Consider the following 26,655-nt stretch of genomic DNA (forward strand, 5'->3'; position numbering starts at 1 on the left):
CCTTTGGAAACAATTCACACCTTGTATGAATCCATACCTCGCAGAATTGAGGCTGTAATCGCCGCAAAAGGTGGACCTACACCATATTAAACTATCCTGTTTCCAGGTGTTTCCATTATTTTGTCCAACCCCTGTATATATATATATATATATATATATATATATATAAAGCTCAAGTGTGTGTATGTATGCATGTATGTCCGGGATTGGCATCCGCACCGTCGCAGCTACAGCCACAAAATTTGGCACAGTCACACGTCTGGACCCCGAGAGTGTCCTAGGCTATTTTGTGAGGCGAAATTTTAACCCCGCACGTTCCAATTCACCAAACAATTTTGCCCTATCTACATAATGGGGAAAAAGTGTGTGTGCATCAAGCCCCGCCCTTCATTATGATGTCACAATTGTTGCCATGGCGACGCTGATTCATCATAGGTTGCAATGGTGACGGTTATGTCATAATGGTTGCCATGGTGATGATGATGTCATAATGGGTATATGGGCATGGGACTATGGGATGGAGGATGTGTGATGAGTATATGGGCACGGGACTATGGGCTAGAGGATATGTATGACGGGTATATGGGCATGGGACTATGGGATGGAGGATATGTATGATGGGTATATGGGCATGGGACTGTGAGATGAAGGATGTGTGATGGGTATATGGGCACTCGACTATGGGATGGCGAATATGTATGATGGGTATATGGGCACTCGACTATGGGATGGCGAATATGTATGATGGGTATATGGGCACGGGACTATGGGATGGCGAATATGTATGATGGGTATATGGGCATAGGACTATGGGATGGAGGATGTGTGATGGGTATATGGGCACTCGGCTATGGGATGGAGGATATGTATGAAGGGTATATGGGCACGGGCCTATGGGATCGTGGATATGTATGATGGGTATATGAGCACGGGACTATGGGATGGAGGATAATTATAATTTGCTATAACTAACCACAGTTAGTTACTATGCCCGGGCAGCGCCGGGCTCTTCAGCTAGTATATATATATATATATATATATATATATATATATATATATATACACTGTACACACATTTTAAAAATTACAAAAAGGAAAATAAGCTAATACAAAAGTTTGGGCACTCTTGGAGATTTCTATGCTCAGATAACTTTGACCAAGGTTTCAGATCTTAATTAGGGTACCGTTACACTTAAAAATGCACCAGCGATCCCGACAACGATACGACCATGTCAGGATCGCTGGTGCATCGCTACATGATCGCTGGTGAGCTGCCAAACAGGCAGCTTCACCAGCGATCAGCACCAGCGAGGATGCTGGTATCTAAGGTAAATATCGGGTTACTAAGCGGCGCGCGTCACTTAGTTACCCGATGTGTACCTTAGAAACCTGCGTGCTCGTTCCGGGAGCTGAGAGCATGCAGGTTTCTAAGGTACACATCGGGTAACTAAGTGACGTGCGCCGCTTAGTAACCAGATATTTACCTTAGATACCAGCTTCCAGCGCTTGCTTAGAGCACTGGGAGCCTCGCTGATCGTTGGCTCCCGCTGCCACACGCAGCGATGCGCGCTGGCCAGCGGGAGAGAAACTGTCAAAAAATGGCCCAGGACGGTAGTGCGCGATCAGCGATACCCGGCGGGGGGGGCGGTCGCTGATCCCCATCACACATAACAATCTCGCTGGCGAGATCGCTGTGGCGTCACAAAATCAGCGATCTCACTACCGAGATCGCTGTGTGTGATGGGGCCTTTAGTCTGTTAGGCTTATGGCTTGTTCACTATCATCATTGATAAAGGCCAGGTGATGCAAATTTCCCAGCTTTATAAAAACCCACCCTCCTCTAACTTTGTGCCAAAAAACTGCAGCCATGGTTTCTTCTAAGCAGCTGCCTAGCACTCTGAAAATGAAAAAGGTGGAGGCCCACAAAGAAGAAGAAGGCTATAAGAAGATAGCAAAGCGTTTTCAAATTGCCCTTTCCTCTGTTCGAAATGTAATTAAGAAATGGCAGTTAACTGAAACAGTGGAGGTCCAGATAAGGTCTGGAAGACCAAGCAAAATTTCTGTGAAAGCAGCTTGTAGGATTGCTAGATGGGAAAATCAGAACCCCTGCTTTACTGTAAAAGAGCTTCAGAAAGATTTAGCAGACTCTGGAGGTTTTCTTCTCATGACTCTTTCATGAAGACCGTATTTGTGCAGGTGTCTCTGAACAGTAGAACAATGTACCACTACCTCTTTGACCACAATGATCAACGGTATGTGTGGAGAAAAAAGGGCACAGAATTTTAGTAAGGCCGGAGTCACACTGCCGTATAACACAACTGAGTGCTATGCAATAAGACATTGTGTAGCACTCTGCCCACTATGGGGCAGCTCACAAGTGTGATTATTTTGTCATGCTGATTCATATGAGAGAACAATCGCAGCATGCTGCGATCGGCAGTGAGACTCAGCTCACTCTCTCCCATACAAGTCTACGACTGAGAGTGAAACATTGCACTGCACTCGGATATCACCCGAGTGCAGTGCGATTTCCTGCCGACAGCAGAGGAGATGGAAAAATTACTTTCTTCATCTCCTCCACAGTTGTGCTCTGATCCGGTCATGCGAGTAGCATGACACTCGGCTCCCGCTCGCAGCAGAGTAGGAGCCGAGGGTCATTAGAATATTGCATCCGATGCTCTCACATGAGAGAATCATCGGATGCCATACACTAGTGTGACTCCGGTCTTAAAGAACATCTCACCAACCATTAAGCACTGGGGTGGATCAATCAGGCTTTGGAATTGTGTTACAGCCAATGGCATGGGGAATATTTCATGGGTAGAGGGAAGAAAGGATTCAATGAAATTTCAACAAATTCTTTGTTGCAGATGGAGCGGGTAAGTCCGGCGGATGTCACAACATACACAAACAACGGGATGGAATAGGGAGAAGAAGGCCCTAACAGTAGGGATCGAGGGATGGGGCAGCTCCTGACTCCAACCTGTGCCTATCCTTAAGGACCACTAACGCCCTTGGCAGGTCCTTCCCCCTGCTGCCATCACGAGCCTTGCCCCTAATTGTCACCTCACTATACGCTGGCTAGTGCACTCTATAACTCTATTACCAATAGTCAGCTGATGCGTCATGTGACTATTTAAAAGGATGGTGGGAGTGGTCCCCACCCACATCAGCTGACCAGCAACACAGCAGCTACCAGCAAGAAAACTGACATTAACCCTTGCTGGCTCAAAAGAAAAAAGCTACATTTAAATTATAGCAGAACCAGAGCTGTCACTAATCCAAAAATAAATTGGGACAGTCTTGATGCAAACAAAATGCCATCTGTAAAAAAAGCTGAAGTTGAAAAGAGAATGACTTCTACAAATGCTAATGATCCTACTCACATGTTAAAATCCACAATAGGCTACCTTAAAAGGCGCAAGCTGAAGGTTTTACTTACAATGGCCCTCTCAGTCCCATGATCTGAACATCATTGAAAATCTGTGGCTAGACCTCCAAATAGCAAAGCATGAAAAACGACCCAGGAATCTCACAGAATTGGAAGAATTTTCCAAACAGGAATGGATGAAAATCTCTCAAACAAGAATTAAAAGAATCTTGGCTGGCTATAAAAAGCATTTACAACCTGTGATACTTTCAAAAGGAGGTGCTAATAGGTGCTAACCATGCAGGATGCCCAAGCTTTTGCATCTGCCACTCTCCTTATTGAAATTTTTAAAATGTAAAAATTGACTATATATATATATATATAATTGCCTAGAATACAAAGGAAATGTGTCATCAGCGCAGCACGGTGGCTCAGTGGTTACCACTGCAGTCTTGCAGCGCTGGGGTCTTGGGTTCAAATCCCACCAAGGACAACATCTGCAAGGAGTTTGTATGTTTTCCCCGTGTTTGTGTGGGTTTCCTCCCACATTCCAAAGACATACTGAATGTTATTCTAGATTGTAAGCCCCATCGGGGACAGTGCCGATAGTGTATGTAAAGAGCTGTGTAATTAACGGCGCTATATAAATGAGATAAATAAATAAAAAATCTTTAACTTTAGCCCTTTTAGAAATAATTTATTCTTTAACTTGCTTAACTTTTTACAATAACAGTAATTTTGACTAGGGGTGCCCAAACTATTACACGCCGCTGTAAAACTCTAAGGACGGATTTGGCATGTGTACCAATAATTTTTCCCTGCACATGCACCAAACACACTTTGCACCTAGCCTTAGGGGTAAAGTCCAGCTGTACTTGGAAACTATCTGTGTATTCGACATTACCTTTGCTCTTTCCTTTGTGCTGGTCCGATAAATGTTCTGTGCGGGTTCTAGTAATTAATTCTACATTGGAAGCCCCATATACCTGAGGAAAAAAAAAATTAAAGAGGTATAATACAATTGTTAATGCTCATTTATTTATATAATATTATTAAATTATATTTTAAAGCATTTGTCAACTCGTCATTAATTGGTTAAATTGCAAAGTCGTAGTAAAAGCATGTAAACTTTGCAATTACTCACTTATTAAAAATCCTCTAAGTTCTACAAAACTGAAGAATTTTTAATTTTATAGTGTTCAGCTCAATGCCTGGGTTACCGGGCACCTCCACAGTCTCAGGGAACAGTCACACTGCCGTATAAATAGGGCCAAGATTGGAACGCCTAGACTGTCCGCGCCCGACCCAAGCATGACAGCTGCATGGAAATACAGGAAGCTGTCACGCTCGGGTCATGAGAACCGCCGGCCAGTCCGTGCACCGAGTTCCAATCTGGGTCCGATTAATACAGCCGTCTGACTGCGCCCTTAAATTGTCTGGTTACTTGATGGAAGGACAGACATATATATGTAAGAGAAGCGGAGGGCACCACTAATAACCTATAGGCATAAATCCATATAGAAAGACAAGAGGGTTCACCAGGGTATGTAAAAGACAGTAGACAAAGCAAAGAGAAAAGATCACACCCATACAAGGGGAACACCTCAATTGCACAAAAGATATAATAATGGACAAAATGTATAAATTTTATTTGTAACCAAGCAAAGGTACACATATGACAAAACAAAACACATATAAAAACAATTAAAATTGCATCCAATTATGCAAAGGAACCAAAGACAATACCACACCTTAATATAGAGATTGTGGTAAACCACATAGGGTTCTCGCAGAAGGCACTATATCAGAAAAATGGCTGCCTTAAAAATATATAGCACAGATTGATGAATTAACACATCACCAAATTTACAAGGGACCTCATATATGCACAAGGTGAATATGCAAAAAGATAAACATATACATGACCGATATAATGGAGTATATATACGATACCAAAAAGAAGGGGTCTAACAGCATTGTGGTTTACCACAATCTCTATATTAAGGTGTGGTATTATCTTTGGTTCCTTTGCATAATTGGATGCAATTTTAATTGTTTTTATATGTGTTTTGTTTTGTCATATGTGTACCTTTGCTTGGTTACAAATAAAATTTATACATTTTATACATTATTATATCTTTTGTGCAATTGAGGTGTTCCCCTTGTAGGGTGTGATCTTTTCTCTTTGCTTTGTCTCTTGATGGAAGGACAGCACGCTACTTGCAAAATCTGTGCTTTAGACTCTGCAAACGCTGCTCTGAAGCTGGCAGATTGCTGGATCTGACCAGACTCGGTGCCTCTGCACTTTACCTATGCTGCGTCTACCAGGGAACCGATATTACTTATGAGCTATCTCACTGGCTTATTGAGAGGGAGCTACTCACTCATATGATTATTGGCTTATATTAGTATGTGGGGTCATCTGAAAAAAAAGGCATGCACAAAAATTGCAACAGCTACCTCTTTGCAGCAAATGCTCGTGTCTTTGATAAATCATCTAACTCAGGGGTGAGCAATTAATTTTCCCAAGAGGCCACATGAGATACTGTGACTGTTGTAGAGGACTGAACCAACCAGCATTGTGATGACAGAAATGTAAGTCAGAATTAGTAGAAGTTCAGATAAACAACTATAACTAAGAGCTCCCACAGAATGATTTCATTGGGGTACATTTATTGTAATTCATAGTGACCTGTTTACAGCGCCTTTCACCTCCACGCCTATCTGGATTGCAGGTCAGGTTATGCGTCTTACCTTTGCCTCATAGCCATTGATAACCTCAGTTTTCTCGCTTCTCCAGCCGAGGATTCCTGATTTGTTTCTGTAAGGGAAAATAAAAAAAGCACAAAATTGCTTCTTTTTATCATGATCCAGGACCGTATCTATGAAGTAGCAGAAGCCCTGAATAATATCACAGATAAGCTGTTCGTATATTAACTTCCTCAGAGTACCGGACGTTATCGGAATATTCCAGACCAAGTATCTTAATGAAGTTTTTGTACATAAAAGTGTCATTCCAGCACTGAAGTGATGCCAACCTGTGCTGCCTGACTGTTTTGATAAAGCTGAGAAATTAAAACTGATATCTAAGCTTCAGTGCTTTTAATAAAACACCGGTTCTTGGCAACGTCACTCCATGCTGGTCCCAAGATTTATCCTTCTCCACTTGAACTGAACAACCTCTTTCTACAGTGAGACATTTGCCAAATGCCAGAAAGTAAAGCTCCACACTTACGGTAATCTCAAGAATATATTAGAGTATAACACAACAGTACCTCACGCCAATAATATGACATTATTATTATTAGTACCAACACCTATAATATTTGCTAACTTTCCAAAAATGTCCAGAAAGCAACTGATAAAGGTGAGACATGTCAGACTACTGGAGGAGTTGGGAAATCTCACAAAGCATCCCCTAACTTTGTGGAAGGAGGATTTCAGGGGGTGTTGGGTGTTCCCAAAAATACATTGATAGGATGATGAGGGCAAAGTGAGGAATGACATGCACAAGAAAAAAAGAATGTGGTAAAATGAGAAAATAGTTCAGCTATGCACCCAACATATCATTGTTGGAAATGTTAATGGTGAACATCTCTGTACAATTTCAGCTTGTAACATGAATATTCATGAGCTCTTAATTTATGTAACTACATTGTATTACTTCTCTTTTACCAATCCTAAATTACAGCCTATATTATAGACCAGAGTTTTATTAAACATTTAATCAGAATGCATGCTCTTAACCATGCCAGGTTTCCTTGCTAACCTAGAGGCTATGGACGCCTTTGACATGGAAACATGATTTTTATCTATGTTAGTTGTGAACTTTATTTAAGAAAATTGCATTTTTTAAGTCTGCAGTTTTCATTCCTTCACTCATTTTCAGAACTCCTGATGAGTCTGCAGTCTGATCCAAGTTTTAAATTTTTCACTTTTGGGAGTGTCCCTCCCAGTAATATAGGCTGGGTGTGAGCTCTGTGTGATCCATGGTGTTACTCTCTTCACATTTATCAACAAAGCTCTAATACTGTACTTATTTTCTCTTCATGTGCTTTCCCCCTTGATTATAGCCTGTTTTCCTCACTCTCCTTTTGTTTGTTTTCCTTGCTCTTTACATAGTTTCCTCTCTCTCCAATGTAGATTTGTGCACAACCCCCTCCTTTTTGCTATCATTAATACTGAGAGAAATGAGCAGAGGTGCAGAAACAGCCGACTGGAGCAAGAACTCTAACAATTTGAATTTATTTTACAGATCACTCAGCTAACTAAAGACTTACAGATGCACTGAAGCAGTGAAAGTCAACACTGACCCTTTATTGAGCCTAGCCACGTGACTTAGGATAAACCAAACCAGACACTCTGTTTGCAAACACATTTCAGGTTGTTAGTCCATCATCAGTGCAAAGCAAAAGGTATCATTTGGCTGGATGTGAGGCCTCTAATGGGGATCTAAAGATTTCTCTCCTTATAGAGAGTGCCATGCCAGAATGAGGGGACTTATAGGCCATGCAATACTCCTCTAGTCCAGTCAAAATACGAAAAAAAAAATCCTTTACCCTGAACAAATTCCAAGAAAGCGTTTTATTGTTTTTTTTTTTGCAGTATTGCATGTAGGGGAAAACATACTAAAAGTTTACCAAGATAGGGTTACCACAAAGGGTCCAAATGTGACGTCAAAGAATATGGCCGCCAAAGCTGTAAAATGGTAAATGCGACTCGCCTTTCAGTGTCTATCATATTTCTTTTACAATTACTACTATTATTATATTTATTATTTAACGATTTATTTATCTTCTTTTACAGAGCTGAGAATGATGGAAAGTCAAGAAACTTGCCCCTTATGCAGTCATGAAGTAGATGATGATGGAGAAAGAGTGGTGATTGGTGCGAAAGGAGCTGAAGGGATCAATAAAGCCAGTGTTGAGAGGGGCGTTAGCACTGTGGTAGCTGCTGGAGCAGTGGTGCACAAGAGATGTCGTATGAACAACATAAACAAGAAGCAGATAGACTTGCATAATAAAGCTACTTCCGTTCATCGTTCACCTGCCAAGAGAGGTACACGGGTGTCTACTGGATCCTATGATAGCACGACGCAGTGTTTGTTCTGTGGACATGAAGTGGTGAAGACAAGATCTAGTAGTGATTTCGATGACTATAGCTTTGTTAAAACGGATTTGTAAGGTCCATCTTGTCACATTGCAAACAGCGTAATGATGACTGGGCAATCACCATTCAAGGGAGAATCGCGTACTTTGGGAAGGACTTACATGCTGCAGACTGTATCATCGTTCATGTGACATTAACTTTTGGACAAATTACGGAATTCCTATGCGTCATGGTGGTGGATCTACTACAAAGAAACCGCGGAAGGAAGGGAGGCCGATGAACATGGACCAAGAGCAAGCGTTCTAGAGAATGTGTGCATTTCTCGAGGACAACGATGACGAGCAACTGACTGTCACAGATCTTGCAGAGAAAATGACGGAGTATCTTGTAGAAGGAGACAGTGCTGCCTATAGTAATAAATGGCTGAGGTATAAGCTGGAGGAGAGGTATGGCGATTCGCTATGCATAGCAGAGTGTGAAGGGTTGCCTAACATTGTAACGTTCCGTGAAAAGACCAGAATAATCCTGAGGGACTATTTCCGTAGTCAGGAAATGGATGAAGAAGCCCAGAAGAGAGCCATCATAGAGACTGCGGCCAAACTAATCAAGAGCGATATCAAGTCTAAGATCCCATCTTCAACCGATGAATATCCGAAGAATTCTTTGCTTGAATGTCAGTCTGCCTTAGATTATCTCCCCCTGAGTTTGCTTTGCTTGCTTGAAACCCTCTTCGTTGGAAAGGACATTCACAGGAAGATCGCAAACATTGGACAATCAGTTGCTCAGTCTGTACTTCCCAGGGCTGTAGTAGCTCCATTGCAGCTTGGGATAGCAGTCAAGCTCCATCATCATTTCAGGTCTCGATTTCTTGTAGACAGTCTCTCAGCCATGGGATATTGTTCATCATATTCGGAAGTTCAGCGATTCGAGGAAAACGCTGCTGCTTCTGTTGGCCAGGATGTACTCGGTGGTACCATAGACAGACTGGATACGGCACTGCTGTTCGCTGCGGACAACGTCGATCATAATATCATCACGTTAGATGGGAAGGGGACTTTCCACGGCATGGGGATGGTAGCTACTGTGACTCCAGGAAGGAAGGTCAGTCGCACTGTTCTTAGATGGAAGACTGCGGACTTGGAGATAGTTGAACAAAGCAGAGTTGATGTAAGGGAATACCGTTTCACAAAACACACTCGCCGAAACATAAAATTCAAGCCCTTGCCATATCTCGACGCCATTGACCATCGTGTTGATGTATTGTGGGAGATGTCTTTACGCTTCAAACAGCCTGCACCGAGCTGGAATGGAAATATGCACATGCTACATAAAGACTGTGATCATCCGGGGTCGTCTTCGGTAATCTTCCTGCCCATCATTGACATGTATTCCGGAGACAAGTCATGCATCTTCTCTACTCTTAAGTATCTGTGCAACCTTGCTGATAAACACTGATCCGCTGCAGTTGTTACATTCGATCAGCCACTCTATTGGAAAGTGTCAGAAATCAAACACAAGGTGCCTGAAGACAGCCCGGTTCGAGATGTTGTCCTGATGCTCGGGAGCTTCCACACATTGATGAATGTCATGGGTGCCATAGGAACGTTGACGGATGGGAGTGGAAACAAAGAGATCTTGGGAACAATTTACGGTGACAATGCTGTGCAACACATCATGACTGGAAAGGCAGTTCAGCGTGCAGTTCGTGGCCATCTCCTCCTTGATCAGTGTCTTACTCAGCAAGTTGCAGACAAAGTACTTTGCCACCATCCCGGTTTTGCAGACCTGTTGCAAGAACTTGAGCAGTTGTATGCTCGGACACTGACAGGGGAGAGTGACTTGAATTCGGTCATCACTTCTACCTGCCTTAGCGAAATTGCCCACCTCTTGTCCACCAAAAGAAACGGATTATCCGCTCACTCTCGCACCAGTAAACTATGGCTGAATTACCAACAGATGGTTGGAATTGCAAGGGAGCTTATCGAGGCCGATCGTACAGGATCCTGGCTGATGCACCTTCATGCTGTAGCCGAATGTTTGCCCATTCTTGCAGCTGCTGGGCATGGGAACTATGTGAAGGCCGCCTACCTTTACCTCCAGTCTATGACCACTCTGGAAGATGATATGCCATCAGTCTTCCATAGATTTATGAATGGCTTGCATGTTGTAAGGCGGACTGATCAGTACTGGGCAGGCCTGGGTTGCGACCTAGTCATCGAGCAAGCTCTGATGTGCTCCCTAGAAACTGCAGGAGGACTCACCAGAGGAAGTGGAATGTCCGAACATCAGAGGGCCTTGTGGACTCTGTCTGTGCCAGTGTCCTCTTCCTACAGTGATGTAATGCAGGGTTTCACTCGCCAGAGCTTTGTCACCAGTGAACAACACAAGGAGGCAAGAACGTCAAGGACGAGGAGAGATCGTGAAGACCTGGAGAAAACTGCAGATAAACTCGAGACCTTTTCACCTTTCTCTGATGAAGTGTCTCTTCGCGACATTATCACCGGTGTCAATGCAAATAAGGATGTGAATGTCCATAACCTGTTCACCATTGGCAGAGAAATAGTGGCAACAATGGAGGGTCAATCACTGTTTTCAGTTAAGTACAAGCGGTCAATGAAAGCCAAGACCCTGGCATCCAGTGTGGCTATTGAAGTTGCTAAGGACAAAACAATAGACCCCGCTCTTTTGTTCCAAAGGCTTCTTGTGGTGTCTCAAACTGCTGATCTTTCCCTTGATGAGGTGATGGCCTATGAACTTTCACCATGCCCACCATCCCTCTTTGAGGCATAACATCTCTTACGCAAACCAAACAAAGCACAACTGATGGCTGCTATAAAAGAACAGAGTTCAGATGACGCAGTACTCAAGGATGTACCAGAAGTGGAACATTATGTTCTTGACGGAGGTTCTCTTCTCCATCGACTGAAGTGGTCAGAAGGAAAGACATATTGTTCAATCGCTGAAGACTATGCATCTTTCACACTAAAGCACTATGGTAAGGCTACGATAGTATTCGATGGTTACATTGGAGGACCAAGCACTAAGGACATTACCCATCAGCGATGGCGCAAAAAACCAACAAGTAACAAAGTGAACATTGCTGAAGGAACGAAATTTGTCGGGAAAAAGGAGGACTTCCTTTCGAATGTGGAGAACAAACAGTCTCTTATCAATCTCGTTTCACAGCGCATGAATGACAGAGGTTGCCACGTAATACAATCAGAGGGGGATGCAGATGTGGAGATTGTTAAGGCAGCAGTGTCAATGTCATCCAACAAAAGTACTAGTCTCATTGGCGAAGATACAGATCTTTTGGTGTTGTTACTTCATCACGCGTCAACCAGCGATGACAAGCTTTATTTCTACTCGGATAAAGGGAGTCCTGCAACAGTATACGACATTAAGGTTTTGAAGAAGTTCCTGGGAAACCATGTCTGCAGCAGTCGTCTGTTCCTTCATGCATTCACGGGTTGCGATACCACTTCCACGGTTTTTGGAATTGGAAAAAAACTCGGTCTACACAAGGTTTTGAAGGGAGACTCGGTCTTAAATAGCTGTGCTAAAATCTTTTCCACACCTAACAAAAACAGAGCTGAGATTGAAGACGCTGGGTGTAAAGCGATGGTGGCATTGTTCGGGGGCAAACCTGGAGACAATCTGTCTGCAATGAGGTATTCTACTCTCTGCAAAAAAGTTGGTTCAGCCAAAATCTTTGTTACACCTGAACGACTGCCACCGACCTCCTCTGCAACCAAGTATCATGCCCTTCGGAGTTACCTCCAAGTGATGCTTTGAATGGACAATGGTGAGGCCATGGACACTACTGAATGGGGATGGGAACTGCAGAACAACAGTCTAGTTCCAGTGATGATGGATACTTCACCCGCGCCAGAAACACTTCTGAAAATAATTCACTGCAATTGTTCTCGTGGTTGTAGTACACTTCGGTGCACTTGCAAAAGACACGGACTTACCTGTTCACGGGTATGCGGACCATGTCAAGAAGGGCATTGTGACAATATGAGGGAGGAAGCAGTGTCTGATGATGAAAATAGTGACTATTGACCTGACACGCTTATTCAGTGATGAAGTAGGTCTTAAAATGCACTGTGTATTAATTCTATAATTTCTAGAAATGTACATATATGTCATGACGTCATTGATGACGTCATGACCTCGCCTGTCCATGTAGTTAGTATAAAACTTTGTATAAAAATTGTTATATGAAAATATATAGTATACAAAATGCAAACTCTTCTGTAACCTAAAGCTACAGCTTTTAAATAGGAAATATTCGTTATTTTTAGTGCGATGGCTGTCATCGTCTTATGACGTCATAGTTAGGACATTTGTGGTGATCAATTTTTGGAAAACTTTTAATATGTTGTTCCTCACATATAATAGTAATAAAAAAAATCATATAACGCTTTCTTGTTCCGGGTCAAACCGTATTTTGACTGGACTACTCAGGGAAATTAAATATGCAAATAGTCTCTTCAGAGATAAAGAACACTTAAAATCTACTGGGATCTATTGGAAGTAGCAATCCTAAAAGTCAATATAGACCCTTTAATGAGCCTTGTCATATGACTTAGGACAAAAAGCTAAATCAGACACACTATATGCAGATGGGTCGCCCTCCCAGGGCTGTGGGGTACTCGGTACCGGGCCGGTCTCTCAGAGGGGAATGTCACAGCAGCGGTGACCCGGTCCGTGGCCCTGGGCGCCCATGTAAAAGGGGTAGAGTGGTGGAATAAAGTTTATGAGTGATTCGTGACGCCACCTGTGGTATTCTTCAATGAAGATGTTAAGCTGACGCTGCAGACAGATCCTCTGGGACAGATGGTGTGGTGCAGCAATGATGGTGTAGCCCTCCACAGGCAGGGCTGTAGTCCCAGGGCAGTGTAGATCGGTATTGGGGAAGAGGGTGCAGTGTCTGGCACAGAGATGTAGCAGTGCTGAAGAAGTTGCAGGAAGAAGGCAAGGACACAGCAGAGTGTAGTTTCTTTACCTTTACTTTGTAAGTGCAGTCCAGGGTCCAGATTACAGATGGCACAGGAGCTAATTAGCCTGGAAGCAACTCAGGAATCTCTCTATGCAGATAGGTAGTGTAGTCTCATTCCTAGCGCTTACTTGAGGTACATCCAGTACTGTATTACACTGAAGTTCCTCCTTCTTGTTCGTCTCAGATCTACCTAGTATGGCAGACAGCTGTAGCCTTCTATCTCCTTTGGCTCACATGTCGCTGTTGTGCCTCTGAGTCTTAGATGTGAATAGAGGATTTACAGCTTCCTATTCCTCTGGTTTCTGTTGCAGGACCGTCAGTATCCAAACAACCTTGGAGACCAGGCTCCAGATCATGCGCTCCACCTGGGAACGAGCTCTCAACTATGCTCAGTCTCCCAGCTTCTCTCTCCACGTCCACACACTTCGGCCTCCTCACACTAACTGACTTCCCACCTCCCTTCCTGGCCCTCAAAGAGCACTCCTCCCCCAATTCTGGTTCAGAGCTCCCTCTGCTGGCCCGGAGTGGGAACTGTGTTGCATGTTATGGATAACTGCTAGAGAGACACTACATTGCTTCCAAGCCTGACATCACCCTCCCTGGAGGAAGGCAATGCCACTGTGGCGACCAGACTCCTGGGGGCGCCACACAGATTGTTTCGAGGAGCTTACTCTTAATAGACGAGCATCGCATGGCCAGTAAGTCTCCTTAATCTGTCATGGCAATCTCCACAAGGAGAGACGTTATCTCTTGGATCCCTGTCAGGGGCCTCTCATCCAGACAAATCCAATCTCTTGTTTTGAAATGATGAGAAGCAAATACCCAGAAACAAATGTCTGCAAATGGAGTGTCTGGTTTGGCTTTTATACTAAGTCATATAGCAAGACTTGTTAAAGGGTCAATAATAACTTTTAGGATTTCTACTTCCAAGACGAGGCACTAAAGTTCAAGTCCTGTTCCTTTCTGAAGAGCCTATTTGCATATTTAATTTCCCACAAGAGGATTGCATAGACCAGGGGTGGGGAACGTCCGGCCCGCAGGCCGTATACGGCCCGCCATATCATTTGATCAGGCCCGCAGCCGCTCCAGAGCTGCGATCGGGTACCTTGTTGCAGGAGCCAGAGGAGCAGAGGAGCACTCTTGCTCTGCTTCCTAGCCCAGCCCGCTGGATACCACGCAGATATGTGCACGCACTGACGGGGACTGAGCACACCCCGCTGGACCCCAGCGGCCCCCGCGCACTGATACTAATGAAGAGGACGAGTAACCGCGCGCCAGAGTGTGAGCTGCGCTGGACTAGTCTGCGGCCTGCATCCCCGGCCTGCCTTCTTCATCACCCCAGCCTGCCATTTTCATCACCCCGGTCACCGGTGCGGTGGTGACCGTGTGCTGCTGTGTGTGCGGGGCCTGGGGGCCATCCAGGAGTCACTGTGTTCAACACCAGGTCAGTATGTGCTGCCTAATGGGGACCTGTGCTGCTTAATGGGGACATGTGCTGCCTAATGGGGACCTGTACTGCCTATTGGGGAGATGTTCTGCCTAATGGAGACCTGTGCTGCCTAATGGGGACCTGTGCTGCCTATTGGGGAGATGTGCTGCCTAATGGGGACCTGTGCTGCCTAATGGAGACATGTGCTGCCTATTGGGGACATTTACCTGCCTATTGGGGACGTTTTCCTGCCTATTGGGGACCTGTGCTGCCTAATGGGGACATTTACCTGCCTATTGGGGACATTTTCCTGCCTATTGGAGACAGTTACCTGCCTATTGGGGGACCTGTGCTGCCTACTGGGGACCTGTGCTGCCTAAAGGGGACCTGTGCTGCCTAATAGTGACATTTGCCTGCCTATTGGGAACATTTTCCTGCCTATTGGGGACCTCAGATTTAGTTTTCGTCGCCTCAGCTGCATGATTTGCGGCTGCTGGACAGGCTGAATACATGTGAGGAATGCCTGTTTGTTAAGGAATCCCCACATGTTTTCTGGCTGACCAGCAGCTGTAAATCATGCAAATGCGTCGACAGAAACTAAATCTCCGAGCACGCCAAAATACTCAGAGGACACCCGAGCATGCTCGGAAAAACCCGAGCAATGAGTATACTCGCTCATCATTATTAATAATTTTATGCGGCCCCCGAACGCTATTATAAAATTCCAAATGGCCCTCGGCAGAAAAAAGGTTCCCCACCCCTGGCATAGACTGTATGTTTCCTCACACAAGCACTTTAGATCATGTGTAACCTTTTTAGGCAGACAATGACTATACTTACCCAGTATACTGACATTCAAAGGTGAACTCACACTTCAGGATTCAATGCATAAAATGATTCAGCCAAGATATCGGTCTTTAATTTTATAGCCTTTGCCATACCCATTTTCTTCTTACTCACCTCTCAAAGGCAATATTCTTGGTATCTAACTGAGTAGTGACCACAGGGGCTGTCAGACGACTCAAGGCCTGTTCTTCGGTGGGCTGCACAGCAGCCAGCAGAACTTCATGGTCCTGGGAGCCTAAAGTTAGAGTTTCAGAGAAGACAACTCTCCGGTCATGGTCGATTTCCATGACCACGGCGCTGGTGTCTGTAGATATAGTTAGGTCTAGATTTAGAAAGAGCATATAAAATGCAATAGTCTCATCTACATTTTAGGTTCTAGAATTCCTCACCTTGTCCCTTGAAGATAAAACTACGGTTCCCTCGTTGCCAGGTCATGTGATCAAACCCAAGTAGTGTCGTGTCCACACGCAGGTTCTGCCCACTTTTCCAAACCTTGTATGTATCACTAGGGCAGATCTTTGAGACCAGGGGCACTATGGAAATGGAAAAATGAGCAAAGTGTTGGGAATTTAAAAAAAAATGAATTTTTTTCAGGTTTGTGCACACACTGCGTTTTTTATCATGTTTTAGCTGCAAACTTTCATCATAAAATCTGAATTATTTCCTAGTACAAGCAAAGTGAATGAGATTCTTGAAGTCTCGTGCACACATTGCTTAATTTTTTCCTTGCAGATTTTCTGAAGATTTAAATCTGCAGCATATCAGTTCTTTCAGGGTGTTTGCTTCAAATTTCACCCATACTAATGAGTGGGGAAAAATCCACAACAAAAAAGCATGTAAAAAACGAGGCAAAAACGTAGCAAAAATATGCGTATTTTACACAGCATTTTTCCTGCAAACACATCAGAGTTTCCCCCTTTTTTTTTACTGTCGTTTTCCGGTTGTATTTTTTCACTCCCATCAATAATAAAGAAACCGCAAGTGTTTTGTTTTTTTTTAAAGCGAACCTGTCAGCAGGATTTTGTTACGTAAACTGCAGGCATTGTCAGACTGGTAGTGTTAAACTGTTTAAAATGACACCTGGGGTGAAGAAATCTGTCTTGTGATTCTTGTGAGATCAGTGTTATAAGTTTTCAGTTAATGATTTGCCCATGCTCCGGGGTTGGACTATAGGCAGAGTCTTATCTTCCTGTTCTAAGCCAAAGAAACCAAGGAAAGACCTGCCCACAGGCCGCCCATTTTTTTAATCAAAACTGCAGCATTTAGTAAAGTAAGTGAAACATCTCTGGAATCAGGATCTCTGCCTCATCATGCTGCTCGCAAATGGGATAGCAAAATCCTGCTGACAACAGCACAATGCTTTATTCTAGATTTCCATCTCCAGTGAGGAACAGTGTAAAACACATTATATTTCACAACACTGGTTCCTGAAAAATTGGGGTGACTTAAAAGCGCTGTCCAGTAACTAAAAAAACACATCTGCTCTCTTTCAGAAACAGTGCTACCCCTAACCATGGATGTTGCATGGTATTGCTGCTCAGCTACTTTCACTTCAATGAGGCTATGAACTGAGCATCTAAATGTAAAATCCATTTTTTTGGTGTTGTTTATAAGGATTTTGCCAGGACAAGTTTACTACTGGTATCTGATGCTTTTATAATTGCATCAACATGCCCCCAATGCTCTTCCAGACTAATTTACATCATGTTTAAAAGCTTAATTTCTCAACTGGATTACTACAAAGCAAGTGTCATTTTTTATTCTTCTACCAGGATGTACTCAGCCATCCCACTAGCTTCAGTAGTAAAATCATGCTGTCGGGTTCCATTAAAAGTCATTGTGCTGCTATTTCTGGTGTCCATGTGTGATGTGAAGAACATCTGAAATGACCATTATTGTAATTTTACCCGAAAATAAAGCATATAGTATATTTTATTACTTACCCCAACTGGTAAACTCCCATTTCATTTCGACATAAAAGTCCTGCGCCTAAAAGGAAAAAAAAATATCTCTATGAACTTAACAGGTGCAGTAATACCAACAGAACAGAACTTTATTGATGTCAAAAACTGGTTTGCATTAGGCAAATATTTTAATAAGACTAAGTACAATCCATTATTTATTACAGCATTGCCACCATTGAATTATTAATCGAAAGTACATCCGTCAGAGGACATTTACAGCCCTGTGTTGTCATCTGTAAATAGACACGAATGTATTTACATTGCTTAATTTGTCAGGATCATGAAAGATTACCTTAAGGCAAAATATTGACATTTAAGGATACAATCAAAATTATTCCCATAAATAAGCAAAATCAATAAATAAATATCAAAAAGTTACTGAGTAATGGAATATTGCCGCAGGTGTGAATGAGTAATAGTCAAACACAACATCCGAAAGTCAAGTTAATAAAGGTGGAACCCAGCGAGATATTAAACGCTGCCTGTTTGAAAAACAATGGTGCCCTTCTCCAAATATCACGAACAGCAGCCAGTAAGCTTGAACTTCCAACGGTATGGAAGTTCTGCTCTCCCCAGATCTTGTTTTAATTTGGATCTTGTGAGAACGAAAAATGTAGAACAGGCAATTTGCAGTCCAAACAGGCGTTGCACCCTGGCTTGATTTGAGTTTCGCCTGCTTGGCTTATTCAAGGGTGTGCCCATACAATCAATCCTATCCATTTTTAAATTGTAAGATCATAAAAAATACAGCATGCACTGGAACTCTCACATAAACAAACACACAATTTCAATGCATTAAAAAAAAAGAAAACATAAGAATAATAAAAAAAATGTAACCATAACACATAAAATAATAAATAAAACAATATGGTAACAACAATGAATCAAAATTAAATACTAGTCTAAACAAGGTTTCAATTCCAATTCCAAATTTTAGACCATTAGGGGATAGAGTTTCTATTGTATAAATCCAGAAACTCTCTCCTAAATAAATGTCCCTAATACGATACCCATCTTGACAATTTTTCAAATTCTTTTAAATTGCAAAAAATATTTTTTTATCCATATGAATAATAATTTGCTTCAAAACCTCTCTTACTATTTTAAATGTGCTCTCGAACCCCACTCCTCAATTTTCATGTTGTATGTCCAAAAGGTCACATGGGCACTCAAGCATGTAAATCACATCAGTGCTATGACAAGTCAAAACTGTTTTAATATGGTGTATTTTATTAGCCCTTCACTTTAAAGAAAAAACAGCCATATGGATTACATTTTTTTAAAAGGTTTTGAAAAATTGGTGAGGCGGGATTCATATTAAAGACATTCATTTAGGAGAGACTTTCTGAATTTACACAACAGGAACTTTATCCCCTAACGGTTTTAAAGTGGAACTTGGACTGAAATCTTATTTAGACTAATGTTTATCCTTTATTTTTTATTGTTACTGCCACATTGTTTTATTGCTTTCTGTATTATGACTATGTGCTTTTTTTATTTTTTATTATGTATTTGCTTTTAAAATGCATCAAGATTGTGATTTGTGATTTGAGAATCCTAGTGAATTCTTGTTTTTATATGATCTCAAAGTTTAAAAATCGATAGGGTTAATTATATGGGCCCAGAAGAAGCAGAGAGTGCGAAACACAAGTTGTGCCAGGCTGTAATGCATCACCCGTTTGGAGCGCTAGATACCTCTCCACTGCTTGTTTTGATTTGGTCTTGTGAGTACAATAAATGCTTTGGGGTTAACTGAACAACTATATACTGAGGCTTCACCGTTGTGTTTTTTTGGCTAGGGTCAGATTTGCGAAAAACTCGCACAAGTCTCGCATGTCAATACCCGGGAACTGCCACCGGCACTCGGGACCAGAGCGTTCAGCTGCATAGAAATACATGCAGCTGAACGCTCTGGTCCTGAGTTCCGGCGGCAGTGCCGGGTATTGACGTGCGAGACCTGTGGAGTTTCTCGCAAGTCTGACCCAGGCCTTTCCCCGACTCTCTTCATATTGGTAGATCTGGCCTAGAACTTCAATACTATTAAGTTCAAGTTTTCTGGTCTTGCTTTTTGATCTGGATATTGGGAGTAGGACACTGTTGTTCTCAACCAGGCCATGTATAACATCATTCAAAATTATTCACCCTCCATTGCAATTTAGGTTTATTGGTAAAATGTACAACATTTTTGTTTGCAATCAACTAATCAAATAAGAACAATCTGAACAGCTCAACAAACTAATTTAACAAGTGGTTCCTCCAAATTCAACACAAAATGCCACATTTAATGACTACTGCAGTATGAGAATTATTCAGCCCTTCACGGTAAGCGCCTTTAGTACTTAGTAGAGCCTCTTTGGCTGTTATGACCTGCTGCAAATGTGATCTATAACCAGACACCTGATTCTGGCAGTGTTCCTGGGGAGTTTTAGGCTGTGTGCAGATTTGTAACAAAATCTAAAGGGTTTCCTGATTCCAGCAAAGTGAATGAGAATCCTGAAGGTACATGCACACATTGCTTATTTGTGACTTGCAGATTTGGTGCAGATATAAATTTGCAGCATGTCAATTCTTTCAGCATTTTTTGCTGCAGAATTCACCCATACTAATGGATGGGGAAAAATCTACACCAAAAACGCATTTTTGCTGCTGCATTTTTCCGGCCAAGTGATACAGAAATTTCTGCGTTAAATACTTGATGTGTGCACATCCTCTATATCCATTCATCATAGGAATTGGCCTCCAGTTCACTAATATTCATAGGTTGCACTTAGCTTTGCTTGGCATGCTCAGTGTTCCTTCAACTTTAAGCAATATTATGAGCAATATTTCCAATTGGATCTATAGAAACATTCAATGAATTTATTATCTTTTTTTAAATCCTTTTCATTGTTTGTGTAAGGAAATAATTTTTTAATTTTTCAACTGTTTGGACAACTTTCTCAACTTACTTCTAACATTGTTATAGACGAAAAGGATATCCAGCTACCACCCAAGAATCCTTTATGATAAAAACATCTTTTATGGATATGCTCTAAAAATGTAGAAAATGTATAAAATTAAAAACACATGACCTACGCGTTTCGAGCGTTAAAAGATCTTAATCATGACTAAGAGCTTTCTAATTTAGAGCATATCAATAAAAGATGTTTTGTAGTAAAGTATTTTAGGACGGTAGCTGGATCTCCATAGCATCGATACCAATTGCCTTACCTAGAAATCCGGCCCAAGGACTCTTCCGTGCACCGCACCCTTCGAGGATTGTTTAATAGCCCATACTAGTGAGCTGGTGTGATTTTTTTTTCCTTTTTTGTTTATTTTTGACATACAATCAAACATCACAGTCAGCTAGCCCCTAGCCAGGCCAGATATTTGATGTGTTTTATCTCAAACACCCCCACACATGCAGCTAATGTAGCCCTCCAAGAGTTGTAACAGTTGTGCTGGAGAGAACGCCTGATTTGCACATGTGTGCTCTTATGAAGGATTCTATTCTGGGGGATGAGTAATTCTCCTGTGATCCCGTGCTGTCCTGTCTGTTTAGTCTCTTTTGCGTCCTCCTCCGCCCAGGAGATGTGGTATGATCAGACCATGTTCCTGCACCATAAGACACAGCCATTACACAGTACACAGCAGGGGCACATTTATAAGATTATCTCAGCACAGGAACATTTTATTTAAACACATCCACTTGTGGAAATTATTATTATTCCAAGATCTATTGATTGAAAGGAACTTTTGTTCGTGGGATAACACCTTTAATGCAATAACATATGATGGATTTGCAACCATCGACCAGTGATCTATAAATAGGTTATAAACAATGATAATAGGACCTAATAGCCTTCCTCTTTTTCCTGCACTTGTGTCCTCTGGAGAAATGTAACCCACTTAGAGCCCTAGATAAACAGGCCTTCCAGGACTACAGGGATTTACCGACATGAAAAAGCACATTAACACTTAGTCACTAGCACATCTCCAGGGACCAAATCAGTTTCCAGCAGAGGACTGAGAAAGCAGGTGAAATATGGAATCTTTTTCCCAGAGTGATGGTTACAGGGAGAAAAATCAAATAGTCGGAATGAAATATAGTCATTTCTGTGAAATCTACTCTCTACAAACTGTACAAGGTCACAATGTCAGACAGCGCTCATATTTGGACTGTTAGTATCTTATTACCACAGTGAAAAGTAGCTACATAACTTGCCAAAAACACTGATGATGAAAAATCTGAATCTTGTTTTACGCTGGATATGTGTTATGGACGATTGTGAATAAAACGGATGTAGCCCACACCAGGGGGATACAAAGATGAGAGCGTGATCCTCAACAAAACTCATAATATGTCTCTTTCTGCAATGGATTTCTGCCACCATACTATCAACAAGCCTTGGGTCAGATTTGTATTCTCCAGAATGTTAAGGTACTGTCACACTTAGCGATGTACCAGCGATCCCGACCAGCGATATGACGCGGTCAGGATCGCTGGTACATCGCTAAGTGGTCGCTAGTGAGCTGCCATACAGGCAGATCTCACCAGCGACATCGCTGGGGACGGGGGTCACTACTTACCTGTCACACCAGGCGATCCTGCGTCCTCCCGCCCGGCTCCACGCGTCGCTCTTCGTCATAGCAGGAAGCGCCGCAGGAAGCTGACGACGAGAAACGGTCCAGGACGTTCTCGCGCGATCAGCGATAAACAGCGGGGGAGCGGGTTGTAGGTAAGTATCACACACAGCGATATCGCTAGCAATATCGCTGCTACGTCACAAGTTATAGCGATATTGCTAGCGATATCGCTTAGTGTGACAGGCCCTTTAGGCTATTTTCACAAGTTGCATTTTTTTCTGCAGGCAAAACTTTCCCTCTTTGCAGTACAGAAGCTGCACACAAAAGTCAGGTTTTGCTGCTTTTTATGGTGTGTTTTGCTGCAGACTATGTGTTTCATTTGTCTACAGTACATGTTTAACAAAGTTAATTTTATTCTAAAAAAAACAGCTAAAATGCGTTGTGGTTTTTTTTTTAACATTTTTACATTGCTTTCTATGGTGAAAAAAAAGCTGAGAATTGACATTTGCAAAAATAAGCTGCAGTATTCCAATTCAGTCAGAAAAAAAAACAAAATGTGTGCAGGATATTTCGTGGTGGTACTGTAGAAAGTAGCTTTTAAGTTGCATAAAAAAAACTATGCAAAAGTGCACCAATAGACTTCCCTATCTTTTCTACAAATGTCTCTTCCTAACTGTCCTTTTAAATGGACTTATAGCTAAATAAGTGACGCAAACTGTCAATTTCTGAAAAAATAACAGGATTTTATGAGCTTTTATTGAGACATGTTTATGTTGCATACAGGCCAGGGCTTCAGGGGAAAAAAAATGATAGTATACTGCAATACAGAAGTATTGCATTTACAATGTATTGTACAATGTATGTTCAATTCCCTAGGGGTAGCAAAAAAAACAAACAACATTGCTTTAAAAAAGTTCAAAAAATACTAAAAAATATTTTAAAAAGTTACCGTATTTTTCGGACTATAAGACGCACTTTTTTCCTCCCAAAATGTGGAGGAAATTGAGGGGTGCGTCTTATAGTCCTGATGTACTGGCTCTGGCTGTGGTGGGGAAGAGGGGGAGCGGTCTTGGCGGAGCAGCGGGTTACAGAGGCAGGAGCCGGCAGCTGCGGCTAACTCCTGTGCCCGCTGGTAAAGAGAAATGAATATTCACTGCATTCCATGCCCATGAGTGTGGAGGGCAATGAATATTCATTTCTTTTTTGCCATCATGGTATGATTGGCCCTATCCCAGTTCTGGTATGCATGATCCCATCCTTATTCTAGTATGATTGGCACCATCCCATTCCTGGTATGATTGGTCCCATCCTTATTCTGTTATGATTGGCCCCATCCCAGTCTTGGTATGATTGGTCCCATCCTTATCCTAGTATGATTGGCCCCATCCCGTTCCTGGTTTCATTGGTCCCATCCTTATCCTGGTATTATTGGCCCCATCCCGTTCCTGGTATGATTGGTCCCATCCTTATTCTGTTATGATTGGCCTCATCCCAGTCTTGGTATGATTGGTCCCATCCTTATCCTGGTATGACTGGCCCCATCCCGCTCCTGGTATGATTGGTCTCATCCTTATTCTGGTATGATTGACCCTATCCTAGTCCTGATATGATTGGCCCCCATCCTGGTCCTGGTATGAATGATCCCAGCAGAAAAGATTAAAGAAACCAAACCATTACACTTATATTCCTCCGCTCCCTCGCAGCGTCCTGCTCTGTTGCCAGCAGCTGCTTTAGGCTTGTAAGCAGCATATGGCAGGGACGTCATGCCCTGATCACAAGCAGAGCACAGCATCCGGAATACTCACCAGGACTGTTCATTGCAGAGAGCAGTGAGTATTCATTGCTCTTTAGTAGGGCGCAGTGTCAGCCGGAGCCTTCCTGCTGTTACCGGCGGTCACGTGTGCAGATACATAAGAGAAATGAATACCAGGCAAGGGATGAGGAGGCATGCATACTAGGATGGGGATGAGGGCTATGCATATTACGATAGGGATAAGGGGTCCATGCATACCAGGATGGGGATGAGGGGGCCATGTGTATCAGGATGGGGATGAGGGGACCATATTTACCAGGATATTAAGTACAGAATTGACCACATTTTTTGCTTCAGTTTTTTTTCCTAATTTCCTCCTCTAAAACCTAGGTGCGTCTTATGGTCCAAGGTGTCTTACAGTCCGAAAAATACGTTACATCCCGATTATTTAAATAACAAATTATGCCTGATTTGCTGTATTTTGGTCGCCTCACCTACAATAAAACAATCAGAAATTAATTTGCTTTCCCAAGTGGTACCAAGAAAAATTTCAAAGCTTGAACTCAAAAACAGCAAAAACCCTGCAAAAAAAAACAAAACAAAACAAGCCTAACATGGCTCTACTGATGAGAAAAAAAAGTTATTGGACTCAATATGGCGACACAAAACAATTTTTTATTCTTTTCAATTTCCATTTTATATACTGACCCACAAAATAATGTTTAGCACGTCATTTGTACCACACAGTAAATATCGTTTTAGAAAAAGAAATCTAAACAAAAATGTCGGAACTTCTTTTTTTTTTAGTCAATTCTAGAAAAATTCTAGAACTTTACCCAATTTTGTAATTATTATTATTTAGAACATTGTAACCTAAATTAAAAGGTGCCATTGAGCAACACAACTTTTACAACAACAAACAAAATAAAGGCATCATATACCAGCAGAAAAAAAAAAGTTATAGCTTTTAGAAGCCAGAAATTAAAAAAAAAAGGAAAAAAAAATGTCATAGTTCTGAAGGGGTTAAATATTGCCAGTATTTTGTTAAATAAATTGTATTTTATCATCTTTTTAACTGTAATCTTTCGGTGACCGATATAAACGCATAAGTTTACATCTTACGCTTCCTTTGAGTTTTTATCTGTGATGTTCTGTATTTTGCTATTTTTTTAAGTCCCTTTGAATTTTATCTCTAAAAAAATGAACACATGGAAAAACTGCAGCTCGTTCAGGAACAAGGAAACGTTATCAGCGCTTAAAACTCATAATGTATACATCTAAAAATAAAAAACCACACCAAGAAACCAGAATGGAAAACATAAATGAGTGCTGATCATGTTTATGTACATTCTTCAGAAATTTCCATAGTGATATAATTGGATTATAACAACAAAATCCAACCAAGTAAAGATATCTACAGAAGCCGATCAAGTTCCTATCTGCTTAACACATCCAATACCACTGGAAGGCATTAATGAAAAGGGCAACTTGGTAGTCACTAAAGCCGTGCTTACATGGGGCTGCACATGAAGAGGACAGATCCACACTAGGCTATACAGGAATCCATCATACCTTGCGTAACTTCTCCAGTAGAACGGGGATTCCTGCCAGGCGCTTAATGGTCCTTTGGTAGTCACGATGCCGTAAAACTAGCCGGACCAGCTCTAGGTCACGTGTGCTGACAGCCTCCTGAAGCACTAGATGGCAATAAAAGACCGAATTAATAAGAAGAAGCAGTGAGAAGATGTAAATGATGAACAATCCAAATTTCTTAAAGTGTCTTTAAACCGATATACTTAGTTCAATGACTAAATCCTGGTTATTAGTCACATCATATAAATTTATAGGCACAGCCAAGAGACAGTTTAATGGTGTCGCCACCTTCTTCATTATCCTTCATCTGCTATGATTTTCCATTGACCACCGGGCAATTTTCACTCATTGATGACTTTAATTAACCAGTAAGAGATTAAAACCTTTATAAGGAGCATTCACAGGACTCCGGGGTATAATTTGGAATGTGGTCCTGCTTTCTAGGTCTGCTTGCGATTTGGGATGAGAAATGTATGAGCCTGTCTCAGTAGGAGAATTCCTTGGCCGCCTTGACATTATTGTATTCCTTACACCCGAGCAGACGGTATTAAAACACTTATTGAGATCAGGAGGGGCCATACATGGGACCAGGGTTGCATTACCGTAGGATTATCAGAAAGTATTGCCCACTTTAATCCTAGTGTTTCTAAGATACATTACTTCCCACATAAGTACAGCGAATGAAAATAAAAGTGTATTAGATCTTTATTCCTCCTTTATGTTGTGCACCCATTGTTTAACCAAACAATCGGCCAATAAATCATGAGCCACACAATCATGTAAAAGAACGTCCTGTGTAATCTACCAGGGAATCCTATAGAAATAGCAGACCGCACAAAATATATTATTTAAAGGGAACCTGTCACGTAAAAAAACAGGTGGGCGGTAGTGTAGGGAAGGTGACCTGACGGACGGACTTGTCTGTAGGGAGAAGGGACGGTTTGTGCACTGTAAACGGATGGTTGTAATGACAGAAGGGAACCAGCTGGGGAATATGGAAAAGGAGTGCAGTACCTTAGT

At 42.1% G+C, this 26,655-nt stretch overlaps 1 protein-coding gene across 6 annotated transcripts in view; it reads right to left on the reverse strand.

The window, feature by feature from the left end:
* ANKRD13B (ankyrin repeat domain 13B) overlaps positions 1–26,655 on the reverse strand; it is a 281,995-nt gene that overhangs the window by 29,471 nt on the left and 225,869 nt on the right. For all 6 annotated transcript variants that reach the window (XM_073565456.1, XM_073565446.1, XM_073565444.1 and 3 more), the window contains exons 3-8: positions 25,615–25,739; positions 17,703–17,748; positions 16,149–16,292; positions 15,874–16,063; positions 6,125–6,191; positions 4,275–4,356 (exon numbers count right to left, since the gene is read on the reverse strand). In XM_073565456.1, the coding sequence (XP_073421557.1) occupies positions 4,275–4,356; positions 6,125–6,191; positions 15,874–16,063; positions 16,149–16,292; positions 17,703–17,748; positions 25,615–25,739 (654 nt within the window). The remainder of the gene's footprint in view (positions 1–4,274; positions 4,357–6,124; positions 6,192–15,873; positions 16,064–16,148; positions 16,293–17,702; positions 17,749–25,614; positions 25,740–26,655) is intronic.

This window comes from Dendrobates tinctorius, unplaced genomic scaffold (assembly GCF_039654945.1).
Source record: "Dendrobates tinctorius isolate UK_male_01 unplaced genomic scaffold, ASM3965494v1 ptg000016l, whole genome shotgun sequence".
Classification (NCBI taxonomy): domain Eukaryota; kingdom Metazoa; phylum Chordata; class Amphibia; order Anura; family Dendrobatidae; genus Dendrobates; species Dendrobates tinctorius.